Source organism: Lithobates pipiens, unplaced genomic scaffold (assembly GCF_037356315.1).
Source record: "Lithobates pipiens isolate NorthernLeopardFrog02 unplaced genomic scaffold, aLitPip1_a1.2 Scaffold_13, whole genome shotgun sequence".
Classification (NCBI taxonomy): Eukaryota; Metazoa; Chordata; class Amphibia; order Anura; family Ranidae; genus Lithobates; species Lithobates pipiens.
Genome location: NW_027507718.1, coordinates 38460989 through 38487205, shown reverse-complemented (window position 1 = coordinate 38487205; position 26217 = coordinate 38460989). Strand labels below are relative to the sequence as shown.

At 41.1% G+C, this 26217-nt stretch overlaps 1 protein-coding gene across 4 annotated transcripts in view; it reads left to right on the top strand.

The window, feature by feature from the left end:
• RFX3 (regulatory factor X3) overlaps positions 1-26217 on the top strand; it is a 456270-nt gene that overhangs the window by 271575 nt on the left and 158478 nt on the right. For all 4 annotated transcript variants that reach the window (XM_077475023.1, XM_077475024.1, XM_077475022.1 and 1 more), the window contains one exon: positions 16019-16116. In XM_077475023.1, coding sequence (XP_077331149.1) covers positions 16019-16116 — 98 coding nt within the window. The remainder of the gene's footprint in view (positions 1-16018; positions 16117-26217) is intronic.

Genomic DNA, 26217 nt, shown 5'->3' with positions numbered 1-26217 from the left:
TAACACCACATGTGCTTCATAAAAGGAGGTGAGTAAGATCCTTGCTTCAAAACATATAGTTGTAGAAGTCTGGGAGACAACAGATCCAAATATTCTTTGTACCACTCTGCGGGGATGAGCGGGCGCAATTTTGAAGCATGACACGTTGGGTATCAATTTACTTGGCATAACATTATTTTTCACAGTATAAAAAAAAATTGGGCTGACTTTACTGGGTTTTTTTTCTTATTTTTTTATTCAAAAAAGTTTTTTTTCCCCAAAAATTGCGTTTGTAAGACCTCTGCGCAAATACGGTGTGACATAAAGTATTGCAACGACTGACATTTTATTCTCTAGGGTTTCTGGAAAAAACAAATATAATGTTTGGGGGTTCTGAGTAATTTTCTAGCAAAAAAAAAAATTATTTTCATTTGTAAACACCAAGGCCCAGGCCTTAAGTGGTTAATAGATTGAAAGTTGAAATAATGACTGAAGGTCCGCTTTGACTCATATGCAGCCCTCTATTGTTGTTACGGCATTTTTTTTTACACCATAACTCTTTAGCCCTGTTTCTCACACTTACGGTATATATTGTGCCATGCTAACCCCATTTATTCTACTTTGGTCTACTCTGAAAAAATCAATAAAGAAATCTTTGCGATGGAAAAAACATGGGCTTCGTTCAAGTAGTAATGGGCTGAAGTTGTTCAGAAGACCTACAAGATGGCTTTCAATATCAAAACATTGATATCCATCATAATATATGGCCTTTCACATCTTTCTTTCACTGTTACATGCTGTGCTTTCAAGTTTCATGTGATTATTATTGTTTCTTTTATATCTTGTAACAATATAGCACCATCATATTTTGTAGCACTTTGCAGTAGGATACACAGTAACATGAACAAAAAAAAATAGTAGAGCTGTTTATACTGTGTAAGGGCCAGTTCACACCACATGCAGGTCAGAGCTTTCAGCTTCACGGTTGGGTGCGCACTGTGCATGTGCGAGTTGCGCTGTGCTCTGCTAGTGGCCAGACAATCTTCTGGGACCTGTCATGTGTCCAAGAAGATTGCAGAGAGGGAGGGGCCATCTAGGGGGAGAGGAGGAGTCACCTAGGTGGCCAAGAACAGGAAGGAGAAAGTGGGACAGGAAGTCCCACTCTAAACTAGGTACACTCCCCCCCCCCCCCCCCCCAAAAAAATGACATGCCAAATGTGGCATGTCAGGGGGCGAGGAGTACTTAAAGCAGAAGTTCCACTTTTGGGTGGAACTCCGCTTTAAGATTAAGAAAAAGAGATGGGAAAGTGCACTGGACTGCAGCAAGAACGCACCAAAAATGCATCAAAAACACGCATGCAGAAAAGCATCTGGACTGCATTCCTATGGTGTGAACTGGCCCTAAGGGCTTGTTCATACCACAAAAATGCACTCCAGATCCGTTCCGGATGCGTTTCTGAGTGCGTATTTTTAACACTTTTTTGTGTGTTCCAGTGCGTTTTTTTGGTGCTTTTTTGCATGGTTTTGGATGCATTTCAGGTGCTATTTTTCCTGTTTTTTGTATTTATTTTTTCACTTTACTAGGGACCAGTGCGTTTTTAATGCATTTTACTACATTCTGGTACAGCCCAGTGCAGGAAGAATGCAGCATGTTCTTTTTTTTTTTCTGGAGCTGGAAAACCCTGGAACTGACTACACTGGTGTGATCTATGCCATTGGAAACCATATAACCTACTTTCCATGTTTTTTTGATGCAAAAAAAAGCACTGGACTGCATGTGGTGTGAGCTAGCCCTAAGTGCATGTACGTTTCTTCTTGTGCGAATTGGAGCAAAAACTAATGTTATTAGGCTGTTTTCTTTGCAGTATGAATGTTTTTCATCCAGATGGAGTGGTTCAGGAAAATACTGTAATGTGGCCACTAGATGGTGCAGAAAATCATAGTAAATAAGATTTTTTTTTTCCTATAGTCATTAGCTGTAGCTGGTGTCCATACTGCAGTATTTTTCAGATTCACTGTATTCTGTATAAGTAAAAAATATTTGACCCGGAGAGAAAATAGCCTAATAACACTTGTTGTTGCCCCATTACACAGTATGAATGTGCATGTAGTTTCACAAGATGAATAGCTGTGCAATTGTTTAATAAATACACTACTAAGTAGTACATGCTGTACATCTTGACAATACAGAACATAAAAGAAAACAAAAGGTATTAAGGTCTTGCTACTTATGATAGATAGATAGATAGATAGATGGATAGATAAGATATATTTTTTGTTATTTGGTTTATCGTTGCAAATATTATATATATATATATATATATAGCAAGAGAACTTACAATATATATTGAAAAAGGAAATAAATAATACCTTTCCAAATAGTTTAAAATAATTTTAAAAATGGAACAATTTAATAAAATAAAATACATAATATATTTTTAATAATAAAAAAATGTATCTCGCTATAGAGAAAGAGAGAGTTTTTTTATTATTAAAATATTATTTATTTTATTTTATTAAAGTTCACATTTCCCAAAAAATTTAATAATGGCACTTTTTTTGCAGGTAAAAAATATGCATTTATTATTTTTCTTGTTCGGAGCCAGTAAAGTATTGCACCCACGATCAGCAGATTGCGGGGGCAATGCCACGGTCCTGCAGACTGCCTGTGTAGCTGTCTGCCCATACCTCTACTACAGGCAGGCAGTTACACTGTAACAGGAAGAGTCAAGTCCCAGAATGCCCCACCAGTGTCTCTGTTAATACAAGGCCCGACAACGTCACTGGTAACTGTATACTATTACAAGTTTCAGCATGCCCTACTTGGGTATCTCCTCTGCTCTGATAGCCACATCTCTAACTATAATCCATGGATATGTGCCCAACCAAATAATAACACTTTAATTATTGATGTAGTAAAGCAATAAAGGAGGTTCCATTTAAGTTACGTTTCCTTTCCAAAACCATGTGTATATTTCAAATTTCACATGATCCAACATTTTTTTCATTACATAAATTTAAAGGTGCTAGCATTGCATAATTGTATTCATTTGTCAAGAGTTCATCTTTTCATTTTTCTTTTGGTTAGAACGCTTTTTTGGGTCTGTCCTGTGTGTAAGCTAAATAAAGTTTTGAATAAAAATATATTTCTATAGGTGAAACCAACAACATTCTGTCTTACCTTGTTACTTAGTGTATTTTGAATATGTCTTCTTTGACCTATATTATGCAATTTCAATTTCTGTCTTTCTATATGTGTCAGCATACATTAATAATATGCATCTGCATCCATCTGGCCTGATTAGAAATCCCATATATCTTGTTTTTATACTATGGATGTCCTAGTTTTATCACTGGTAATAGTGAACAAAATGCTTCTTTTTCTAGGCTTTCAAATTCCTCATAAAACTAGATCAGTAGGATGAAGTTTCTCTTTCTGTTTATTGTAAATGGGTCAGATGTGTGGTATGATAAAATGTACCCCAGCTTATGTGCCTTGAGTTGTTAAAAGAAGAAACTTATGGGTCCATGTACTAAGATTAGGACATCTTACAAGAATATCATTGTGGAGGCCGTTTTTCACAGCAACATTTCAATGAATGAATGCAGCCTACCACCAATAATTATCTGTTGATACAATGAAATGATCTAGCTGGTTGGTGCTAAGTGTTTGGGTGCTGTAATCCAATTGGTTGTTTTTGTGGCTAAAAGTATTTAAATTGCTTAAAGCATAACTCCACTTTTGTTGAGAAAAAAAAACATTCCCCTCTGAGTGATCGATGTACATTACAAGGATTATAGCAAACTTTGATTCCTACATTTTATTATTCTGAAGAAATCCATGTGTGTTTGTCTGTGACTCTGGGCTGCGTGGGTCAAATGGGAGTGGTTCATAACTATCAGTCAGCTCCATCAGATGAAGAGCACTAATGAGGAAATCTGTCTGGCCTGCATCCCTTTAGACATGTTCCTATTGGAAATATATCACCAAAAATTACATTTTTGTTGCAGGGGATGCCTAAAATCTGACTTGTATCTGAGGCAGACTTCTGGGAAAATTGGTGAGCCAATCGCACAAGCAGGAAATTAGGTTTCTGGGGAGTGGTCAGTACACATTATGTGTACAGAACAACTCCATGTAGCCATATTGCTTTGCATTTATAGTAAATTAAAGCGGCTGCAGATTGAAAAGGAAAGATAACTTTTAATCACATTCAATTGCAATATGACTTGTATCGCAGTTGTATGCGCTTAACGGTGGAACTTTGGATTACGAGCATAATCCCTTCCAGGAGAATGCTTGTAATCCAAAGCACTCGCATAGCAAAGCGAGTTTCCCCATAGAAGTCAATGGAAACAAAGATAATTAGTTCCACATTGACTTCTATTACATGCAATACCGCATGTGGCCAGAGGTGGGGGGGAGCACCAGAGAGCCTCATAAATACTGGGGGACAGTTCGGCTGAACTCTGAAACCCTCGGAAAGGCTCAAAAACACTCAGGAACCAAGTATGTCCCAGTATTTCCAAGTGATTCCGAGGATTTCCGAACGGCTCTGAACCTTTCCGAGTGTCTCCGGCGCCCCTGCACCTCTGGCCAAATGCGGTACTGCACACCCCATTAAGTTGAAATCTGCTCATTTTGCAAGCAACACTCGCAAACTGAGTCAGGATTTTTTTTTAAAGTTGCTCATCGTTCAAAATGCTCATTAACCATGTTATTCGTTGACCAAGGTTCCACTGTATTATTTTTTCTTTAATTGATTTTTTTTTTCTCCGAAAAACCCTTTAACCACTTAAAGACTGGAAGATTTTCCTGCTTAACCCTTTAAAGTCCACATTTTTCAATGAGTTAGCATTACTCAAAATGTGTGCTACCAAACAGTGGAGCAGAACGTTAAAGGGTTAATGACCAGGCCATTTTTTGCAATACGGAACTGCGTCGCTTTAACTGACAATTGCGCGGTCGCGCGGAGCTGTACCCAAACAAAATTTATGTCTTTTTTCCCCACAAATGGAGCTTTCTTTTGGTGGTATTTGATCACCTCTATGTTTTTTATTTTTTGCACTATAAACAAAAAAGTGTGTCAGTTTTGAAAAAAATATATATTTTTTACTTTTTGCTATAATAAACATCCCCAAAAATGTTTTTAAAAAACAAATTGCTTCATCAGTTTAGTCCAATATTTATTCTTCTACATAATTTTGATAATAAAAATTGCAATAGGCGTAGTATATTGATTGGTTTGCGCAAAAGTTATAGCATCTACAAACTATGGGAAAGATTTATGGCATTTTTATTATTATTATTTTTTTACTAGTAATGACAGTGATCTGCTATTTTTAGTGGCACTGCGACATTGCAGCGGACAGATCGGACACTTTTGACACATTTTTGGGACTAATGACATTTATACAGCGATCATTGCTATAAAAATGCACAGATTACTGTTTAAATGTCACTGGTAAGGAAGGGGTTAACTCTAGGGGGCGATCAAGGGATTAAATATGTTCCCTCATGAGTGTTTCTTACTGTGGGGGGATGGGTCTTACTGGGGGAGGAGACATATCACTGTTTACACACACAAATTCCCCATTCTGGCTCTCGTGCCTGCGATCGTGGCTGTCCGGCGGCGATCGCGTCCGCCCACCACACGCATCGAGTCCTCCGCCATGAAGCGAGCGCATGCTCTTAAAGGGGATGACATACCCATACATATTTTTGTGGGAACGTGCCACTTTGCCGACGTATATCGGCGTGAGCCGGTCGGCAAATGGTTAAAGGAGAAGTACAGCCAAAGCTTGTTTGGCTGTTCTCCTATGGATTGTGTTTTGCACTCCTGTGACCCGTTTTCAGCAGAGAACGGGCTTAAGTCCTCCACAGCTCAGCACTCCAGTGAGCGGGGAGGGGGCAAGGCAGATAGCTGTGGCTGACAGTGACCAGCTCTTTGCTCGGGGAGCTGTGAGAACTGAGCGATCAGCGGTGTTCGATCACTCGGTTCCCAGAGTAGAGGCACTGGGGGACAGATGTAGCATCGGACTGGTGCTGCATCCACCTAGGTAAGTATGAATAAAAAAATAAAAAAACATACTTCTCTTTTTAAAAAATGATGTACTTGGTAGGTATAGTAGAGATCTATACAATTTTGTCTTTTCTAGAAGTAGCTTGCTTTTATATGGTGACCCCTAAATTCGATTAAAGTGACACTGTCACTGAAAGCAACATTTAAAGGACAGCTGTCCCTACAAGAATAACTTACAGTAGGTTCTCACTTATTCTACTGCCCGTGCTGCTAATCAATTTTCTTGTCCCCCAACCGGGCATTGTAGTCCTTTCCACCAGCCCCCATGCTATTAAAATATCCAGTAGTGATGTAGGGGTCATCAGATTGAACCACTAAGCGCAGCAAGGGACCAGGAATCTGACAATCCTTGAATTGTTCATTTTGAAGATTCTTCAGCCAGTAAAGGTCAATGGCATGGACAGCAGAAGAGAATAGTATATATGCTCTTATTTTCAGGGTTGGCTTCATTTCAGATTTTGGTTTTAGACTGACAGCATCTCATTTGTAGTCTTGTTTTGTGATATTTTTGGCATTACCGTATATACTCGAGTATAGGCCGACCCGAATATAAGCCGAGGCCCCCAATTTACCCCCAAAAAAACTGGCAAACTTATTGACTCGTGTATAAGCCGAGGGTGAGACATGCCTGTCCATCCCTGTGTGTGTGTCCGTCCATCCCTGTGTGTCCGTCCATCCCTGTGTGTCCGTCCATCCATCCCTGTGTGTCCATCCATCCATCCATCCCTGTGTGTGTGTGTCCATCCATCCATCCATCCCTGTGTGTGTGTGTCTCCATCCATCCATCCATCCATCCCTGTGTGTGTGTGTCTCCATCCATCCATCCATCCATCCCTGTGTGTGTCTCCATCCGTGTGTGTGTGTGTGTGTGTGTGTGTGTGTGTGTGTGTGTGTGTGTGTGTGTGTGTGTGTGTGTGTGTGTGTGTGTGTGTGTGTGTGTGTGTGTCCAGCCTACCTTTGTCCCGAGCCTCCGTCCCGTGCCTTGCCTCCTTGCCTCCGTCCCGTGCCTTGCCTCCTTGCATCCGTCCCGTCCCGTGTCGTGTCGTGCCTTGCCTTGCCTTGCCTTGCCTTGCCTTGCCCCCGTCCCGTCCCGTCCTGTGCCGTGCCGTCCCGTGCCCTCTTCGTCGGCGGCCATTGTAAAGTTCAAAAGTTGCGCCGCCGCCTTCGCCTGTGATAGGCGGAACACTGAATTTCCCAGCAGCCTGTGTTCCGCCTATCACAGACGTCGTATCATCCTCGTCCGTAGTACGAGGATGATACGATGTCCGTGATAGGCGGAACACAGGCTGCTGGGAAATTCAGTGTTCCGCCTATCACAGGCGAAGGCGGAGCCGGAGGCGCGGCTTTTGAATCGAATGGCCGCTGTCTGTCTGCTCGACACGCTGATCGAGCGGGCAGACAGCGATGACTCGAGTATAAGCCGAGGGGGGCACTTTCAGCCTCAAAAAAGAGGCTGAAAATCTCGGCTTATACTCGAGTATATACGGTAGTTGGAAGATTTGTAATAAGGATAGACACAGCTGGGTTCCAAAGGAATTGGAGTCTCATAACTGTTCTGTTTGTGGTCAGTGCTCTTTTTTCCTTCTATGTCTGTTGGGTGAAAGATTCTATCCATTATTACGTAGGAGACCGTTCCCACTGGAAGAATGTTAGCCATATTTTTCTCGGATTCCTGATTTTTCTTTGGCCTCGTTCACATATCCCATAGCAGGAATGAGGGTTCCTGGTACGAGATTTTCAAAGCATGATTATTGCCTGGTTCTGTGTGTCGCATACGGCCAGCTTATTCACTTGAAATGGCCACCCTATGCACATTTGTCAACCAAAACCAAAAAGGAGCTACTATTACTTTTTGGGCGACATGCTTCACGCAATTTTTAAGTCCCGTTCACATCTTCTGATTTGGGATCATGGGCAGAATTGCTGTAATTGTGCCCAAGATCCCAAATCACAGCAGAACACATGCTTTTAGGTGCCATTATTCTTGGCACCCCAAACAAAAATCGATTCTACCACAATCATTGCACTACATTCTCACTTAGCAGTCACAGCAAAACACGAGTTTTAAAAATGCGCTAAGCTTGTTGCCCAAAAAGGAGCAAAGTGAATGGGCTGCCCTAAGTGTGACACGCAAAATCACGTGCAAATCTCTTAGCCAAAATGGCAAGCAGTAGTGCTTGTTCCCGCTACGTGAAACTGTGAACCATGACAATTACGGCGGAATACCATCGTGTTTGGGGTGCCATTGAAAGATAATCACACCCAAATGTGCGTTGCACATTTTGCAGCGATTGCCACGTGATTTGGAAACGCAAGCAGATTTGCGGTGATGCTGCCCAGGATTCCAAATCACGAGGGGTAATGGGGCTACTGTAGCTATGTCACTGAGCTGTGTGCTTTGTAACATTTCATGTACAGTATATATACCACACAATATAGAAATTCATCTTTTCAGTCAGTTTCTGAATCCCCTTTAGGAATACCAACATTCAATTATTTAACCCCCTTTTCAAACCCTACATTACATGTCAGAGATGATGCATGCTTGTGTAATAATGTGTATATTTCTATCCACCATTGTAGACTGCCTGTACTTAAAGCACTTCATCAGCAGTACACAGAATACAATTGTTTTAATGCATTAAACATTATGTATTTTTTTTTCCTAAGAATTGAGGTAGGTCACAATTTTTTCAGTGTTTTTTTTTTTCAAATTCCTAGCATTTAAATTCCACTCTGAGTGTAATTTCCTGTATTTACATTTACTAGGTTTCCTGTCAGCCTAATATATAGCTCTTATTCAGCCTTACACTTTTATGTTTTCCTTAGGCACAACAGTATTGATTTTAAATTCATCTTCTCTGACTATGTTTGAATCTATGTGAGAGATTTATGCTGCGTGTAATATACAGATGAAATAAGAATGCTGACTGCTTCTTGAAACAGTAAAGCAAGACCATGAAGGAAATAAAAAATGGGCGTGCTCTTCTTGGCAACCAGTGATACCTTGACTTTTACCTTCATACCTACTAGAATCAAACAGCACACAATCCCTTTCAACTCATTTGGGATTTTAATCAAACCTGTCAGCCACCTGAAAACTTTAGATATATCACTTCTACCTAGAGCAGATACCATGAGATGTCTGCTATTTCCTCTATTGGGCAGGCCACCCTTATTTTTTAAACTAGTTTTGATAAGTTAAAGGTGCTTGACTTTTCTAACTTCAGGACTAAGCCCCACCAATTGCCATTCCCTTTGCCTAATGAAAGTGCCATTACTGGCCATTGATGCATTCTTATTGTACCAGAGGTGGACAACTGGCCAGGTTTAGCCAATAGGTCAGCATGGGTAAGTCCCAATAACAGAGTGAAAGTAGTTACACTGAGACACTTAAGAGCGTTTTCTGATTAACAGGTTAAAGGCATCTTATGATGCTTGCTCTTAGTACAATTTATTTTAAAGTTTTAAATTGCAGATAGGTTCACTTTAGAGCACTTTAAAGTATTCCAGTATTTAAACTGCTTATTCTTCCAGCAAATCAGAAGGTCCATTACACTTACCATACCCGGATTTCTGTGCAACCTACTGCAGCCAGATTTTAGGGAGCTCCTTCCAAAAACTGTGTAAATTACTTTATAACTCCTTTATATATTACTAGTTAGATTCAACTTTCTAAAGTAGTTTGAATCTGATTGGTGACTTACTGGTGATGCTTAGATGAAATAGGATTTTTATATGTTGGGATCCTGTAGTCAGTGTGCTCAGGCATACCTAGGCTTACACACAGGCAGGCTAAGAGGGATGCTCAATTAATTAAAGCAGAGCGCCACTCAAAAGGGGAAGCTCCTCTTGTTTGCACCCTCCACTGCCACATTTGGCACTTTTTGGACGGAGGGAGGATCAGGTACCTGGTTTTGACAGGTACCCGCTCCCACTTCCTGATAAGATTACCACTGTGATTTATGAACATTTCTGGCCCCTCCTTCTTCTAATGTAGAGGGGCAGATATGTGAATGGCTTTGTATGTTGTTGTTAGTATTTTAAATTTAATTTGCTGGGCAATTGGAAGCAAGTGAAGGGATTGGTAGAGACAGGCGGTAAACACTGAGCCATTGGTAAGGTAGATGAGTCTGGCAGTAGCATTCATGATAGCCTGAAGAGGAGATAGCCTATGGAGAGGTAGGCCTATGAGAAGGGATTTGCAATAGTTAAGGCGAGAGATAACAAGGGAGTGAATGAGTGAGTAGCTTGGTAGTTTCATTAGTTAAAAAGAGGGGGATTTTAGAGATGTTATGCAGGTGTAGTCTACAAGCTTTTGACAGTGATTGGATTTGGGGCTGAAATGACAGGTCAGAGTCTAGGATCACACCTAGTACCCTGGCACGAGTTGGAGGACTGATAGTTGTATTATTGATCTTGATGGAAAAGTCATGGAGAAGGGCATGTGTGAGGGGAATATTATCAGCTTGGTTTTAAAGAGATTTTGTTTAAGGAAGTGGTACAACATACGTGTAGAAATGTCAGTTAGTAGGTTAGCAATGCGAGAGAGACTGAAAGTGTGAGATGAGGAGTAGAGAGATAGATTTGTGTGTCATCAGCCTAGAGGTGGCATTGGAAGCTGTGAGATGTTATCAAAAAAGAGAGTGACCATAGTAGTTGAGAAGAAACAAGATTCAGGGGACAATTGGTTAGGTGTGCACCTGAAATAAAAGTTTGGTAATCTCTTCAGTAGTAGCCAGTTCAAAAAAGGAAAGTGTTGACTGTGCTGTTAAACAAGGTATGTTAAGTGGGTAGGATATCTGTATAGTGGAAGTATGCTCACAAATTGCATCAATCCTGTTTTTCAAGTGATTGACAATCTTTTGGGCAGTGAGTGAGTTAGTGGGTAAAGGGGGTGGGGGACCAAGCAGAGTTAAAGGTAGAAAAGAGCCAGCAAGGATTGGATGACAAGGTATTAAAAAGAGTGACAAAGTAGGTTTGTTTGGCAGCATGTAGGCATTAATTGTATTTTAGGAGGGCATTTTTATATTGGGGGAAGTCCTGCTGGGATTTGGTTTTATGCCACAGTTGTTTAAGAGCATGGTAAGGTCTCTTAAGATTTCTGGTGTTGTCCAGGGTTGTAATGTTTGGGGCCTGATTTTGCATGTAGTTAGAGGAGCAAGTGCGTCCAGTGAGGATGAGAGTAAACTGTTGTAGCCAGGTTAGGACAGGGAAAGGGGAGAGGCTTTGTAAGTAGTAGAATAGAGAAGAGAAGGATTAAAATGGCAAAGGTTTCTACAAGTAATTGTTTGCTGCTTGGAGGGATAGGTGGTTGAAGACAAGGATACTGTGAAACTGATGAGGTTGTGGTCAAAGAGAGGAAAGGGGGTGTTGACGAGGTTTCCTGGAGTGCAGAGATGGGAAAATACAAGGTTAAGGGTATTACCATCTTATCAATGTGTGTTAATGTGTTGAGAGTTTTGTTTATTGTGTAATAGTGTATATACTGTATAATAGGGGTAGGCATATTTGCTGATTGTTATACAATTGTTCTGCTTTACAGCTGTTTTTGCCTACTCTTTAAAACAATGTAGTAACCAATCTACCCTTCCCTATAGTGGATAATCTACAGATCTCTACTAGCTAGTTCACACCAGATGCAGATCCGTGTGATTTTTTTTTTCTGCACTAAAAATCCATGCAATGTTTTCCATGTATTCCAATAGCTCTAGTTCTCACCAGTACAGTCAGTTTCCGGTGCAGAAAAAAAAGTAGTGCGTGCTGCATTTTTTTCTGCACAGAACTCCACTGGCACCTAGCAAATTGTATCAAGAATGCACTGGAACTGCATTGGAACTGGGTGTGGTGTGAACTGTAAGCAAAAACTGATCTGGAACGTATGAGTGCATTTTTGTGGTGTGAGCTGACCCTAAAAATGTAAGCACAGGGTTTTCCATATATCCCAGTGGCTCTGACACCTGTGCATTCTGTTTCCGGTGCAGAAAATGACCGGAAACTGACTGGAACTTACTGCATTGGTGTGAACTAGAGCCATTGGAATACATGGAAAACACTGTGCATGCATTTAAGTGCACAAAAAAAGCACACAGAACAGCATCTGGTGTGAACTGGCCTACCATGTAATAAAATAATACATCTATGAAAGCTGCAGCTTTTAAAAATGTGAACGTATCTCCAAAATTCACTTTAAACCAGGGGTCTCAAACTGGCGGCCCTCCAGCTGTTGCAAAACTACAAGTCCCATCATGCCTCTGTCTGTGGGAATCATGGTTGTAACTGTCAGCCTTGCAATGTCTCATGGGACTTGTAGTTTAGCAACAGCTGGAGGGCCGCCAGTTTGAGACCCCTGCTTTAAACTGTACATCAAGTCAAAAGTATTTTTTTATTTTTAAATAGCGTCAGGAAAGGTTAAAGTCTTTGTCAGGATTTTACAGTTTTCTGTTCGAATCCCAACTATGGTACTACCAGCTTGGTTGCATTTTGTAGTACACTTACCTTTTAAAACATTTTTCTTCAGTGATGCCACATCTGCACTTTCCCTTGTCGTTACTGATGACATCTCTTCCAGTCTTATTCCGGGTTCGGAGGCCTCAGCCATTTTGATTGGCATGCTGAGATTGTACGTTGAGTTGTTCATACTCAACTTGGTGTACAACTAGAAGAAAACTGCTGCAAGGCAGGCAGAAAATTAGCTTTTCTTGTAGATGCAGAAGAGACCTAAAGAGTCTATTTTGCAATAAAAGCCCACTTTCTGTCAGCTTTAAAGCATGTGCCTTTTAGTTCTTATTCAAGTAAAACGCTGCAATAACCCAAAATGTGTGCTCGTTAGAAATGCCCTATACTTTAAATTAAGCAAATATTGAAATTTATGCACAGTTCTGGAATGCAAACTCAATTTACACTGAGAATCCATTGGAGATCTTAGACTTTGTGGCTGATAATGCTTGCAGTGCTGCTTGTAAAACAGTAACACAATTACAGCCTTTTATCTGTAAAGACTATTCGCTTTGAATATACTCATGTTTTCTATAGTTTTTGTCTGAGCATATTCTTGAGAGATGGAATCTTTTACATGGTAAATTGTAAAGGCAGAAGAATCTGTTGCCGATTGCAGTATTTTATGTGTAGCTTAAGAAAACCACAAGAATACAATTCACTGTGCTAAATATAATGAATTTGTTTTGAAACATTAAAACACAAATTGTCACGATACTCCTTATACTGCTTCTACTAAATGATTTTTTTTTTAAAAACAGGTATGCTGTCAAGAAAACTTGTGAATTATGTGCCCAAATATACCATTTTGTGTCTTATCTTTCTTTACTATATTCACATTTTTTCTCTCTGGACAAAATTTAATCTGTTCACAATCCAATTAATCGTTTTTTGAGACTTATCCAAAATAAAGTGATACCTTGTTATTTACTGTATATTCTTAGTGATAGTGATAAGAGTATTTTAATAATTTTTTAAAATTTGAAGACATTTCTTGGTAAGTTTAAATTTCAAGCACTGCAACTTACCCCCAAACAGTTAAAGAAAAGCTGCACTAAGGAAAATTTGCAGGGATCCATTGAGAACCTCCTTTTGAATATGCTAGTTGCTTGACTCTTACTCACTTTGCTACTTTAAGTTATTGACCGGGAACAAGCATACAGCAGGATGGGTTGGAGTGAAGTCAAAACTCTGATCTGCTCGCTTGTTTCAGGTCAGTATCACACTAAAGGCCCATACACACAATCTGAGTTTTTGACAACAAACATGCAAATTAGCTTTTTTAAGGCAACATCTGACCGTGTGTACGATCCATTGGACGAACTTTTTCAGTTTTAATCTGACTTTTGTTGGCTGTGTGAATGGACAAACTTTCTGGCAACAAATGTCAAATAGAACAGTCCGATCATGTGTACAGAAAACCATAGGACTTTTGTACAAAGTACAAACACGCATGCTCAGAACCAATGCAAAAGATCAGACAACAATACAGAAGTTGACCAAAGGTGGCAGTAAAGAGCAGAAAAACCATGTGATTTGGTGAAAGTTGGCTGAAAAAGTCCTGCCATGTGTATGCAATACAAGTTCACGGCCGGCGCCCTTTGTACAAAAATCCACGGGAAAGTTTGTACAAAGTCCGATCGTGTGTATGAGGCTTATAGACACAAAACATAGTGAAGTACGGTCTTCCTTTACCTCCTCCCTTCCTAACACTTTTATCAACAAGCTTTAGTTCATGTCAGAATGGTTCTGTTTCTGAACAAGTCAATGGAAATGCAACAGCAACTTTAAGCAGGTTGATACAGCATAGAAAAGTCAAATGCACTTGTCAATGAACTGTGATTGATCTCACATGCCGACTGAATGCATCGGAAAGCAAGAAGCATTTGCCCATTGACACAAGCCTAAAGTCCATCTACACATGTTCTTACTGTGTTCTACGTTATGACTCTGGGTATTTAAAATTACACAGCCTGTTGTGCAAATAAGCATATTTTATCTTATCTTTAAAAGAAAAGTGATGATATAATAAAAATAATGACATTCTGCCTTTAGAATTGTGCTGCCCAAAACTATAGCCTTTCCACAAACCTTGGCTTGAACTTGCACATGTTGTTTTCAGCTTTATTCATAGCAGTGATGTTACCTGTATTAGCATTCCTAGTTGAAAATGAATAGGAATATATGAAATCAGTATAGTTGTAGAGAAGGTATTCATTAGCATAAAGCTCTGGAGTAACTGCACCACTTTCCAAACTTCATGGTAAAAGGTAGTTTCACTGCTCCCCTTGCATTATGCCAAACGGTGGTTTCACTACGTTACTTTCTGAGCAGCAGCTTCATTATTTTCCCTGCTGTAAGCTAAGGAATAGCTTTACTATTTTCCCTGTTAAGAGGAACCTTCACTACTTTCCTTGCTGTATGCTAAAGAGTAGGTGCACTACTTTTCCATCTAAGAAGTAGCTTTACTACTTGCCTGTTAAGAAGTTACTTTCCCTGCTGTCCACTAAGGAGTGACTCCACTACTTTCCCTGCTGTACACTAAGGAGTAGTTACACTACTTTCACCTTCCTTATGCTAAGGAGAAGCTTCGCTAATTTCCCTGCTTTACATTAAGGAGTATCTTCGCTACTTTCCTTGCTGTACACTAAGGAGTAGTTTCACTATTTCCCCTGCCTTATGCTAAGAAGAAGCTTCACTGCTTTCCCTGCTTTACATTAAGAAGTAGCTTCACTACTATCCCTGCTGTACATTAAGGACTAGTTTTACTATTTTCCCTGTCTTATGCTAAGGAGAAGCTTCACTACTTTCCCTGCCTTATGCTAAGGAGTATCTTGACTACTTTCCCTGCTTTACATTAAGGAGAATCTTCACTACTTTCCCTGCTTCACATTAAGACATAGCTTTACTACTTTACCCTGTTAAGAAGTAGCTTTACTACTTTCCCGGCTCTGTACTAAGGAGTAGTTACACTACTTTTCCTGCCTTAAGGATAAGCTTCACTACTTTCTCTGCTTTACAATATGGAATATCTTCACTACTTTCCCTGGTGTACATAAAGGAGTAGTTTCACTATTCTCCCTGCATTATGCTAAGGAGAAGCTTCACTACTTGCCCTGCTTTACATTAAAGTGTAGCTTTATTACTTTTTCTGCTTCATATTGTCTAATAAGGAGTAGCTTTACTACTTTCTCTGTTTTATAATTAGGAGTAGCTTCACTACTCGTCCCCCTATGGCGTAGCTTTACTACTTTTCCCTGCTAAGGAACAGATTTACTAAAACTAGTGAAGTTAGTGAACAGAGGGACATAATTATAATTATTTACCTAAATTGCAGACTTACAATTAAAGGTATATATTAAATAATAAAGCCTCCAAGAGCAAGAAGTACTTCTTTTTAAACTGGCACATACTATATTTTCCAGGTTTTAATTGACAATTTGGTTGTGCCATTTCAGGTTCAGCAAGTACAGACTGTTCAGCAGGTGCAACACGTCTACCCAGCACAGGTACAATATGTCGAAGGAAGTGATGCTGTCTACACAAATGGAGCAATGTAAGTTTTCAGGTCTTCTTTTTAATTTGTTTGAAAAGTTTTTTTAGTTTTTTTAATTGTAATATTCACCTTTGAGTACCAGGCCATATCCAAAACACAGATGAAATTCTTTGAGAAAATATTACTACAGTACAGGAACAACATTATGATGATCTTAAGCTTTAAGCAGATACCAGAAAATTCCATATAATCTGCAATGATCTTCTTATATAAACTTTTATGCATGAAGAAATTCTAAAATGCTAAAACAAAACACTTCACATGTGTTAATAACAAAATAGTAACATCAATTTAACAACACTGAACAGATCCATGTAGATATTGAGAAAGTAAGCAAAATGTATATAATCTATTTGCTTCCCAGTCTACAATGATTCCAATTACCTGTCTCAAACAAACAAAGGTGTTGCTGATCTCCTATTGCTTTCTAGGGACAGTTGACACTCATTTTATTTTTTAAGTGTTCTTACTTAATTGGAAAAGTACCTAAATTAACACACATTATTCAGAATTGAGCTGACAAAGGTACTGTATGCCACTGGCATATTTGGGTGCTATGTCTGGAAGTAATGATAAGCTTTATGAGAGGATGTTTTTCATTGCTCCATCATCTCTGTAGGAAGTAGTGCGTTTGCAGTTGATCACCGTTTTCCAGTGTATAGATATGAACTTATTTTCCATTAACTTCCTGGCCTTGAGTATGGGTAAGCCTGCTGGCAGGATTTTTTTTTTTAACAATCCTAACTGGTTTATCTATACTTAAAGTATAACTAAAGACAAACTTTTTTTTTAAAGTTTTGGATAGAGAGGAGAGGGGTACCCACGATCATTTGAGACAGAGCGAGAACCGGGATCTATGTGTGTAAACACACAAATCCCGGTTCTGTCAGGGGAGAGGAGACAGATCGTGTGTTCTAGGTAGGAACAACAATCTCTCTCCTCCTCCTAGTCAGCCACATTCCTCCCACAGTTAGAACACACATAGGGAACAATGTTAACCCCTTGATCGTCCCCTAGTGTTAACTCCTTCCCTGCCAGTGACATTTGTACAGTAATCAGTGGCTATTTATAGCACTGATTGCTGTAGAAATGTCAGTGGTCCCAAAAAAGTGTCAAAAGTGTCCGATTTGTCCGCCGCAATGTCTCGGTCCCAATAAAAAAATTTGCACATACCAGTCAATATACACTTGTTGCAATTTTTTTAACCAAAAATATGTAGAAGAATATACAGTGCCTTGCGAAAGTATTCGGCCCCCTTGAACTTTTCAACCTTTTGCCACATTTCAGGCTTCAAACATAAAATTTAAATTTTTTGTGAAGAATCACCAACAAGTGGGACACAATTGTGAAGTGGAACGAAATCTATTGGATATTTTTAACTTTTTTAGCAAATAAAAAAACTGAAAAGTGGTGCGTGCAAAATTATTCGGCCCCTTTATTTTCAGTGCAGCAAACTCACTCCAGAAGTTCAGCGAGGATCTCTGAATGATCCAATGTTGTCCTAAATGACTGATGGTGATAAATAGAATCCACCTGTGTGTAATCAAGTCTCTGTATAAATGCACCTGCTCTGTGATAGTCTCAGGGTTCTGTTGAAAGCGCAAAGAGCATCATGAAGACCAAGGAACACACCAGGCAGGTCCGTTATACTGTTGTGGAGAAGTTTAAAGCCGGATTTGGATACAAAAAGATTTCCCAAGCTTTAAACATCCCAAGGAGCACTGTGCAAGCGATCATTTTGAAATGGAAGGAGTATCAGACCACTGCAAATCTGCCAAGACCTGGCCGTCCCTCTAAACTTTCAGCTCAGACAAGGAGAAGACTGATCAGAGATGCAGCCAAGAGGCCCGTGATCACTCTGGATGAACTGCAGAGAACTACAGCTGAGGTGGGAGAGTCTGTCCATAGGACAACAATCAGTCGTACACTGCACAAATCTGGCCTTTATGGAAGAGTGGCAAGAAGAAAGCCATTTCTCAAAGATATCCATAAAAAGTCTCGTCTAAAATTTGCCACAAGCCACCTGGGAGACACACCAAACATGTGGAAGAAGGTGCTCTGGTCAGATGAAACCAAAATCGAACTTTTTGCCCACAATGCAAAACGATATGTTTGGCGTAAAAGCAACACAGCTCATCACCCTCAACACACCATCCCCACTGTCAAACATGGTGGTGGCAGCATCATGGTTTGGGCCTGATTTTCTTCAGCAGGGACAAGGAAGATGGTTAAAATTGAGGGGAAGATGCATGCAGCCAAATACAGGACCATTCTGGATGAAAACCTGTTGGAGTCTGCAAAAGACCTGAAACTGGGACAGAGATTTATCTTCCAACAAGACAATGATCCCAAACACACAGCAAAATCTACAAAGGAATGGTTCACAAATAAACGTATCCAGGTGTTAGAATGGCCAAGTCAAAGTCCAGACCTGAATCCAATCGAGAATCTGTGGAAAGAGCTGAAAACTGCTGTTCACAAACACTCTCCATCCAACCTCACTGAGCTCGAGCTGTTTTGCAAGGAAGAATGGGCAAGAATTTCAGTCTCTTGATGTGCAAAACTGATAGAGACATACCCCAAGCGACTTGCAGCTGTAATCGCAGCAAAAGGTGGCTCTACAAAGTATTAACGCAAGGGGGCCGAATAATTGTGCACGCCCCACTTTTCATTTTTTTACTAGTTAAAAAAGTTTCAAAAATCCAATAGATTTCGTTCCACTTCACAATTGTGTCCCACTTGTTGGTGATTCTTCACAAAAAATAAAAATGTTATATCTTTATGTTTGAAGCCTGAAATGTGGCAAAAGGTTGAAAAGTTCAAGGGGGCCTAATACTTTCGCAAGGCACTGTATATATCAGCCTAAACTGATGAAGAAATTCATTTTTTTTATTTATTTTTTGGATATTTATTATAGCAAAAAGTACAAAATATTGTGTTTTTTTTTTTTCAAAATCTTTTGACAGAGCAATTGTTAAAGCGAAGCAGTGCTGTATCGCAAAAAATGGCTTTGTCATCAAGGGGGATAATCTTCCAGGGCTGAAGTGGTTAAAAGAAAAGTATATTTTTTTTAGAGTTATACTTACCTAGGTGGATGCAGCATCGGACCGATGCTGCATCTGTCCACCAGCGCCTCTTCACTGAGAACCCAGCCACCAAACACAGCCGATGTCTCAGTTCTCTCACCTCCCCGCTCATTGGAGCACTGAGCTGTGCAGGGGTGGGGAGTGGCCGTCTTAGCAGCTTGCTTAAAGGCTGAGACTGCCATCAGTCCAGGCAGCTGGTGGATCCAGAGTTCCTAATGACGCTGCCTGGACTGATTCCAGTGACGTCAGCAGAGAAAGGGGACTTAAGACCGCTCTCCGCTGAAAACGGGTCACAGGAGTGCAAAACTAATTGCACTTCCGTGACCCGTAGGAGAAGACCAGCCAAACGAGCCCAGTCTGGACTTCTCCTTTAAGCCAGAAACGCAGAGGCGGCCATTGATGATGACTTGCTAAACATGCACATTGCCTGGAAGTGATGCTAACTCGCTGGCTTTGAGTAGCTGACTCAGACCAAGTGTACAGATCATTAACCACTTCAGCCTCGGAAGATTTTACCCCCTTCCTTACCAGAGCACTTTTTGCGATTCGGCACTGCGTCGCTTTAACTGACAATTGCGCGGTCGTGTGACGTTGCACCCAAACAAAATTGAGATATTTTTTTCCCCCACAAATAGAGCTTTCTTTTGGTGGTATTTCATCACCTCTGCAGTTTTTATTTTTTGTGCTATAAACAAAAGAAGAGCCACAATTTTGAAAAAAAACACAATATTTTTTATTTTTTATTTTTGCTATAATAAATATCCCTTTTTTTTTTTCAAGGCCGATACGTATTCTTCTACATATTTTTGGTAAAAAATTGCTATAAGCCTATATTGATTGGTTTGCGCAAAAGTTATAGCGTCTACAAAATAGGGGATAGATTTATGGCATTTTTTTTTTTTACTAGTAATGGCGGCGATCTGCGATTTTTTTCGTGACTGCGACATTGTGACGGACCTATCGGACACTTTTGACACATTTTTGGGACCATTCACATTTACACAGCGATCAGTGCTTATAAAATTGAACTGATTACTGTGTAAATGTGACTGGCAGGGAAGGGGTTAACACTAAGGGGCACTACAGGGGTTAATTATGTTCCCTGGGAGTTATTCTAACTGTGCGGGGGAGGAGACTCACAAGGGGAGGAGACCAATTGGTGTTCCTCTGTACTGGGAACACACCATCGGTCTCCTCTCCTCTGACAGGACGTGGACCTGTGTGTTTACACACACAGATCCATGGTCCTGCTGTGTTCCTGGGCAATCGGGGGTGCCCGTCGGACATCGCGGCCGCCAGGCATGCGCACCGGGTACCGAGCGATGCCGCTGCACACGCGCACCCCCTAGACGGCCAGGGATGGGAGATCCCATCTGCGGGCGTCATATTACTATGGGCGGTTAGGGAAGTGGTTAAAGGCATAAAAAGGTTTTTTTTTTTACATACTCGTGCCTGGTCAGGGACTCCAATTATTTGCACAAAAGGGTTTTCTATGAAGCAATGGCAGACTGCACATTCCTCTAATTACAGGTTTCCTTTATTAGTCTCAGTTGTGGCCATTTAATATTTTGTGACCAAAAGCCCTTTTCTATAGTTTGCATCCTATTATATCAGAATCGATTTTTAGTATGAGTAACTATGAACCTAATGTGAACCTAATGCAAGACATTCCTGTTCAGTTCACATGCGTTTTAGTGTGGTGCTATTTAAACACATTCATTTTGAATTGTGTTCAAATCACACCGCATCGCACCAAAGACATGCATGAAGCATTTTTGGAACCGCACTGGAACCGGATCGCATGGTCATTTTGTACAATGCAATCCGGTTCTGGGAAATGCACTGCATTTGGGTTGTCATTAAGATTCCACAACACCCACTGCAGATTGCAAGGGAAGTGCGATTTGCATGTGAGGATTGCGGAGTTTCCCACTCTGCATTGGTATAAACCTAGCCTAAAGCTGGCTGCAGAAAAGTCTAATGAAATAGTACAATACTTTTGAATGAAATAGTTACAAAAGGTTTTTGTATTTACTGAGCAATGCAATGCAATCAGATTTAGGAGATTAGATTAATGTGATCATCAAGAGCTACCAGATAAACTAAAGGATGTATTTATAAAAAATGACATATCAATTTGCATAGTTAAGTATAGAAAAATTGATTGATACTTGTAGTGGCAACATCTATGCCTTGTAATAGAAGAAGGTACCTAGCTTGGGTTAAAATGTAAAATACCCAAATTTGGTATTTTGCATTTTAACTTAACTCAGAAACATTCTTCCAGCACAGGAAATGGCATAATAACAGTATTTTCCTACCAATGGCACAGAACAAATGTACAGGCACTTTCACTGGGTGAATTGCTGTGCATATTTTTCTTTATAAATACACCCCTACAAGTTTTGTACTTTCAGAAAAGTTTCAATGCAGAAAAAACTGCTCTCTCAGTACTGAGTGGTTATTGATAAGCTGGTTAGATATACTTACCCAATACTGCTCAATGGCCTTAACCATTACAATCATTAGATGTTATTGTGTGCTCTAGATAGATTCTCAGTATTAAAGGCACAACAATAAAGTGTGACGTTCAAACTGATTTCATCATTCACCTCAGGTCCAAAACTATGCATATAATATAAAAGCTGTTGGGGTGGGGGTGTTGATACTGGGTGAATGGGTGAATACTGGGTGAATGGGTGATAGAGAAGAACACGAGTGTTCTGTTAGATCATAAATGCAATAACATTATGCAAAGCCAACCTGCAGCTTTTAGAGCAAGCTAGATACCTTCATAGAGGTGTAGGTATGACATTAGTAAGAAATCATCTTGAAATTACAGTTCATTTTTGGGCATCAGATCACCTAAAATATGTGGTAGAACTGAAAGGAGAAAAAGACAACCAAATTCATATGTCAACACGATTCTCAGAAATGAAAAAATATTATCTGCACTGCATCTAGTCAACCTTAGTAAGTGTATGAGGGGATAGTTTCACCCTATGTAGGTACATAGATGTTCCAAATTTCACACTCAGTGGACTGGTACTTACTTTAGAGATTAAGCATTTAGAATGCCAGTCCATAATTTACCGTATTTATCGGTGTATAACACGCAGTTTTTTTCCCCTTAAAATCGTGGGTGCGTGTTATACGATCACCCGCTGATCTGCGCTGTCTGTGGAGCGCCACCAACATTTACCGAGCTACGTGTGCTCGGCTCCACTCGCAGTCATGCCCAGTCCCGCCCCCTAGCCTTTACGTCCTGCCATTGGCCCGATGTTGTGTCCATCATAGAAGCCGGGCCAAGGGGCGGAATGGGGGTGTTACTGCGAGTGGATCCGAGTACACTCGGCTCGGCTTGGTCTGTGTCGGCGGCGGGAGGAGCCGAAAATCTTGGCGGCAGCGGGAGGAGCCGAAGATCTCCGCGGCGGTGGGAGGAGCCGAAGATCTTGGCGGCGGTAAATTTAAAACAAAACCATGCTGCAATTTTGGGGAAGGCTGCAGGGGGACAGTGCAAGGCTGCAGGTGGACAGTGCAAGGCTGCAGGTGGACAGTGCAAGGCTGCAGGGGGACAGTGCAAGGCTGCAGGGGGACAGTGGAAGGCTGCAGGGTGACAGTGGAAGGCTGCATTGATGGGCATTTAAAAAGTTTTTTTCCTTTAAACGTGCCTCCTAAAAGTTTTTTCCCTTAACCACTTTCAGACCGGACCATTTTGCTGGTAAATGACCAGAGGTCTTTTTACAATTTGGCACTGCGCTGCTTTAACTGGTAATTGCGCGGTCATGCAATGTTGTACCCAAACAAAATTTGCGTCCTTTTCTTCCCACAAATAGAGCTTTCTTTTGATGGTATTTGATTGCCTCTGCAATTTTTATTTTTTGCGATATAAATGGAAAAAGACCGCAAATTTTGAAAAAAAATGATATTTTCTACTTTTTGTTATTAGAAAAATCCAATAAACTCAATTTTAGTCATACATTTAGGCCAAAATGTATTCAGCCACATGTCTTTGGTAAAAAAAAAGTCAATAACTGTATATTTATTGGTTTGCGCAAAAGTTGTCACATCTACAAACTAAGGTACGTTTTCTGGAATTTACGCAGCTTTTAGTTTACGACTGCCTATCTCATTTCTTGAGGTGCTAAAATGGCAGGGCAGTACAAAACCCCCCCAAATGACCCCATTTTGGAAAGTAGACCCCCTAAGGAAATTGATAAGTGGCATGTTGAGCCCATTGAATATTTTATTTTTTTGCCTCAAGCGATTGAATAATGACAAAAAAAAATTATTATTTTTTTTTTTACACAAAGTTGTCACTAAATGATATATTGCTCACACATGCTATGGGCATATGTGAAATGACACCCCAAAATAAATTCTGCTGCTTCTCCTGAGTACGGGGATACCACACGTGTGGGATTTTTTGGGAGCCTAGCCGCGTACGGGGCCCCGAAAGCCAAGAACCGCCTTCAGGTTTTCTAAGGGCGTAAATATTTGACTTCACTCCTCACTACCTATTACAGTTTTGAAGGCCATAAAATGCCAAGATGGCACAAAACCCCCACAAATGACCCCATTTTAGAAAGTAGACACCCCAAGCTATTTGCTGAGAGGCATGTTGAGTCCATGGAATATTTTATATTTTGCCACAAGTTGCGGGAAAATTACAAACTTTAATTTTTTTTTTTTTTTTTTACACAAAGTTGTCACTAAATGATATATTGCTCACACATGCTATGGGCATATGTGAAATGACACCCCAAAATAAATTCTGCTGCTTCTCCTGAGTACGGGGATACCACACGTGTGGGATTTTTTGGGAGCCTAGCCGCGTACGGGGCCCCGAAAGCCAAGAACCGCCTTCAGGTTTTCTAAGGGCGTAAATATTTGACTTCACTCCTCACTACCTATTACAGTTTTGAAGGCCATAAAATGCCAAGATGGCACAAAACCCCCACAAATGACCCCATTTTAGAAAGTAGACACCCCAAGCTATTTGCTGAGAGGCATGTTGAGTCCATGGAATATTTTATATTTTGCCACAAGTTGCGGGAAAATTACAAACTTTAATTTATTTATTTTTTTTCACAAAGTTGTCACTAAATGATATATTGCTCACGCATGCCATGGGCATATGTGAAATGACACCCCAAAATAAATTCTGCTGCTTCTCCTGAGTACGGGGATACCACATATGTGGGACTTTTTGGGAGCCTAGCCGCATACGGGGCCCCGAAAACCAAGCACCGCCTTCAGGCTTTCTAAGGGCGTTACAGTTTTGAAGGCCATAAAATGCCAAGATGGCACAAACCCCCCCAAATGACCCCATTTTGGAAAGTAGACACCCCTAAATTTAGGGGTACACTAGTGAGACTAGGTAATAAATGGCGGGTGCCCTGAAACTATAAAAAAATAACTAACCAACCAGCGTCACCTGTAACCGTTATATGGTGATCACTGGTGAAAGGGTTAACTAGGGGGCAATCAGGGGGCTTTATGCGGTAGTATATGGGGGTTCCTGGCGCTATAAAAAGCTGCGGCGAACCTAAATACCTACCTGCCTAACTAGCGTCACCTGTGACACTAATACAGCGATCAGAAAAATGATCGCTTATTAGGCTGGGTTCACACTGGAGCGATGCAGGAACGCCACGAATCCGCGGCGGGTTCCCGCATCGCATGCCTCCCGGCGGCAGTTCACACTGCCCTATGCGAACTGCTGGGAGTGTCAGTGAAATGTTAATGACACCCCCAGATCAGTTCGCATATCGCAGTGCGATCTGCAAACTCGGATCGCATGGTGTGAACGCCCATGCGATCCGATTCTGCTGCGGACCAAAAAAAGGGTCCCGTGCGAGTTTGCGGCGGGTGCGACACGAATTCAGCCATACTATCTGTATGGCTGAACTCGAATCGCACAGAGATCGGATGTGATTTGCACTGCAGTGCGGTGCGAATCACATCCGTTCTCAAACCGCTGCAATGTGAACCCAGCCTTAGTGACACTGGCGACGGGGGGTGATCACGGGGTTAAACCTTTATTGGGGGGGGGTTAGGGGGGTACCTTAGAACTAAAGGGGGCTAACCCTAACTGCCCTAACAGTTATTACAGTCACAAATGACACCCGCCGGGTGATCAAGGGGTTAAACCTTTATTAGGTAATAAATGGCGGGTGCCCTGAAACTATAAAAAAATAACTAACCAACCAGCGTCACCTGTAACAGTTATATGGTGATCACTGGTGAAAGGGTTAACTAGGGGGCAATCAGGGGTAGTAGTATATGGGGGTCCCTGGCGCTATAAAAAGTTGCGGCAAACCTAAATACCTACCTGCCTAACTAGCGTCACCTGTGACACTAATACAGCGATCAGAAAAATGACCGCTTATTAGGCTGGGTTCACACTGGAGCAATGCGGGAACGCCACGAATCCGCGGCGGGTTCCCGCATCGCATGCCTCCCGGCGGCAGTTCACACTGCCCTATGCGAACTGCTGGGAGTGTCAGTGAAATGTTAATGACACCCCCAGATCAGTTCGCATATCGCAGTGCAATCTGCAAACTCGTATCGCATGGTGTGAACACCCATGCGATCCGATTCTGCTGCGGACCAAAAAAAGGGTCCCGTGCGAATTTGCGGCGGGTGCGGCGGGTGTGATGCGAATTCAGCCATACTATCTGTATGGCTGAACTCGAATCGCACAGAGATCGGATGTGATTTGCACTGCAGTGCGGTGCGAATCACATCCGTTCTCATAAACCGCTGCAATGTGAACCCAGCCTTAGTGACACTGGCGACGGGGGGTGATCACGGGGTTAAACCTTTATTGGGGGGGTTAGGGGGGTACATTAGAACTAAAGGGGGCTAACCCTAACTGCCCTAACAGTTATTACAGTCACAAATGACACCAATGCAAAAAAAAAAAAAAAAATGCAATTGGTGTCACTGTGACTGGGGGGGCAGGGGTAATTGGGGGGGTGATCGGGGGGTAAAGGGGGGGGTGTGAGTGTGC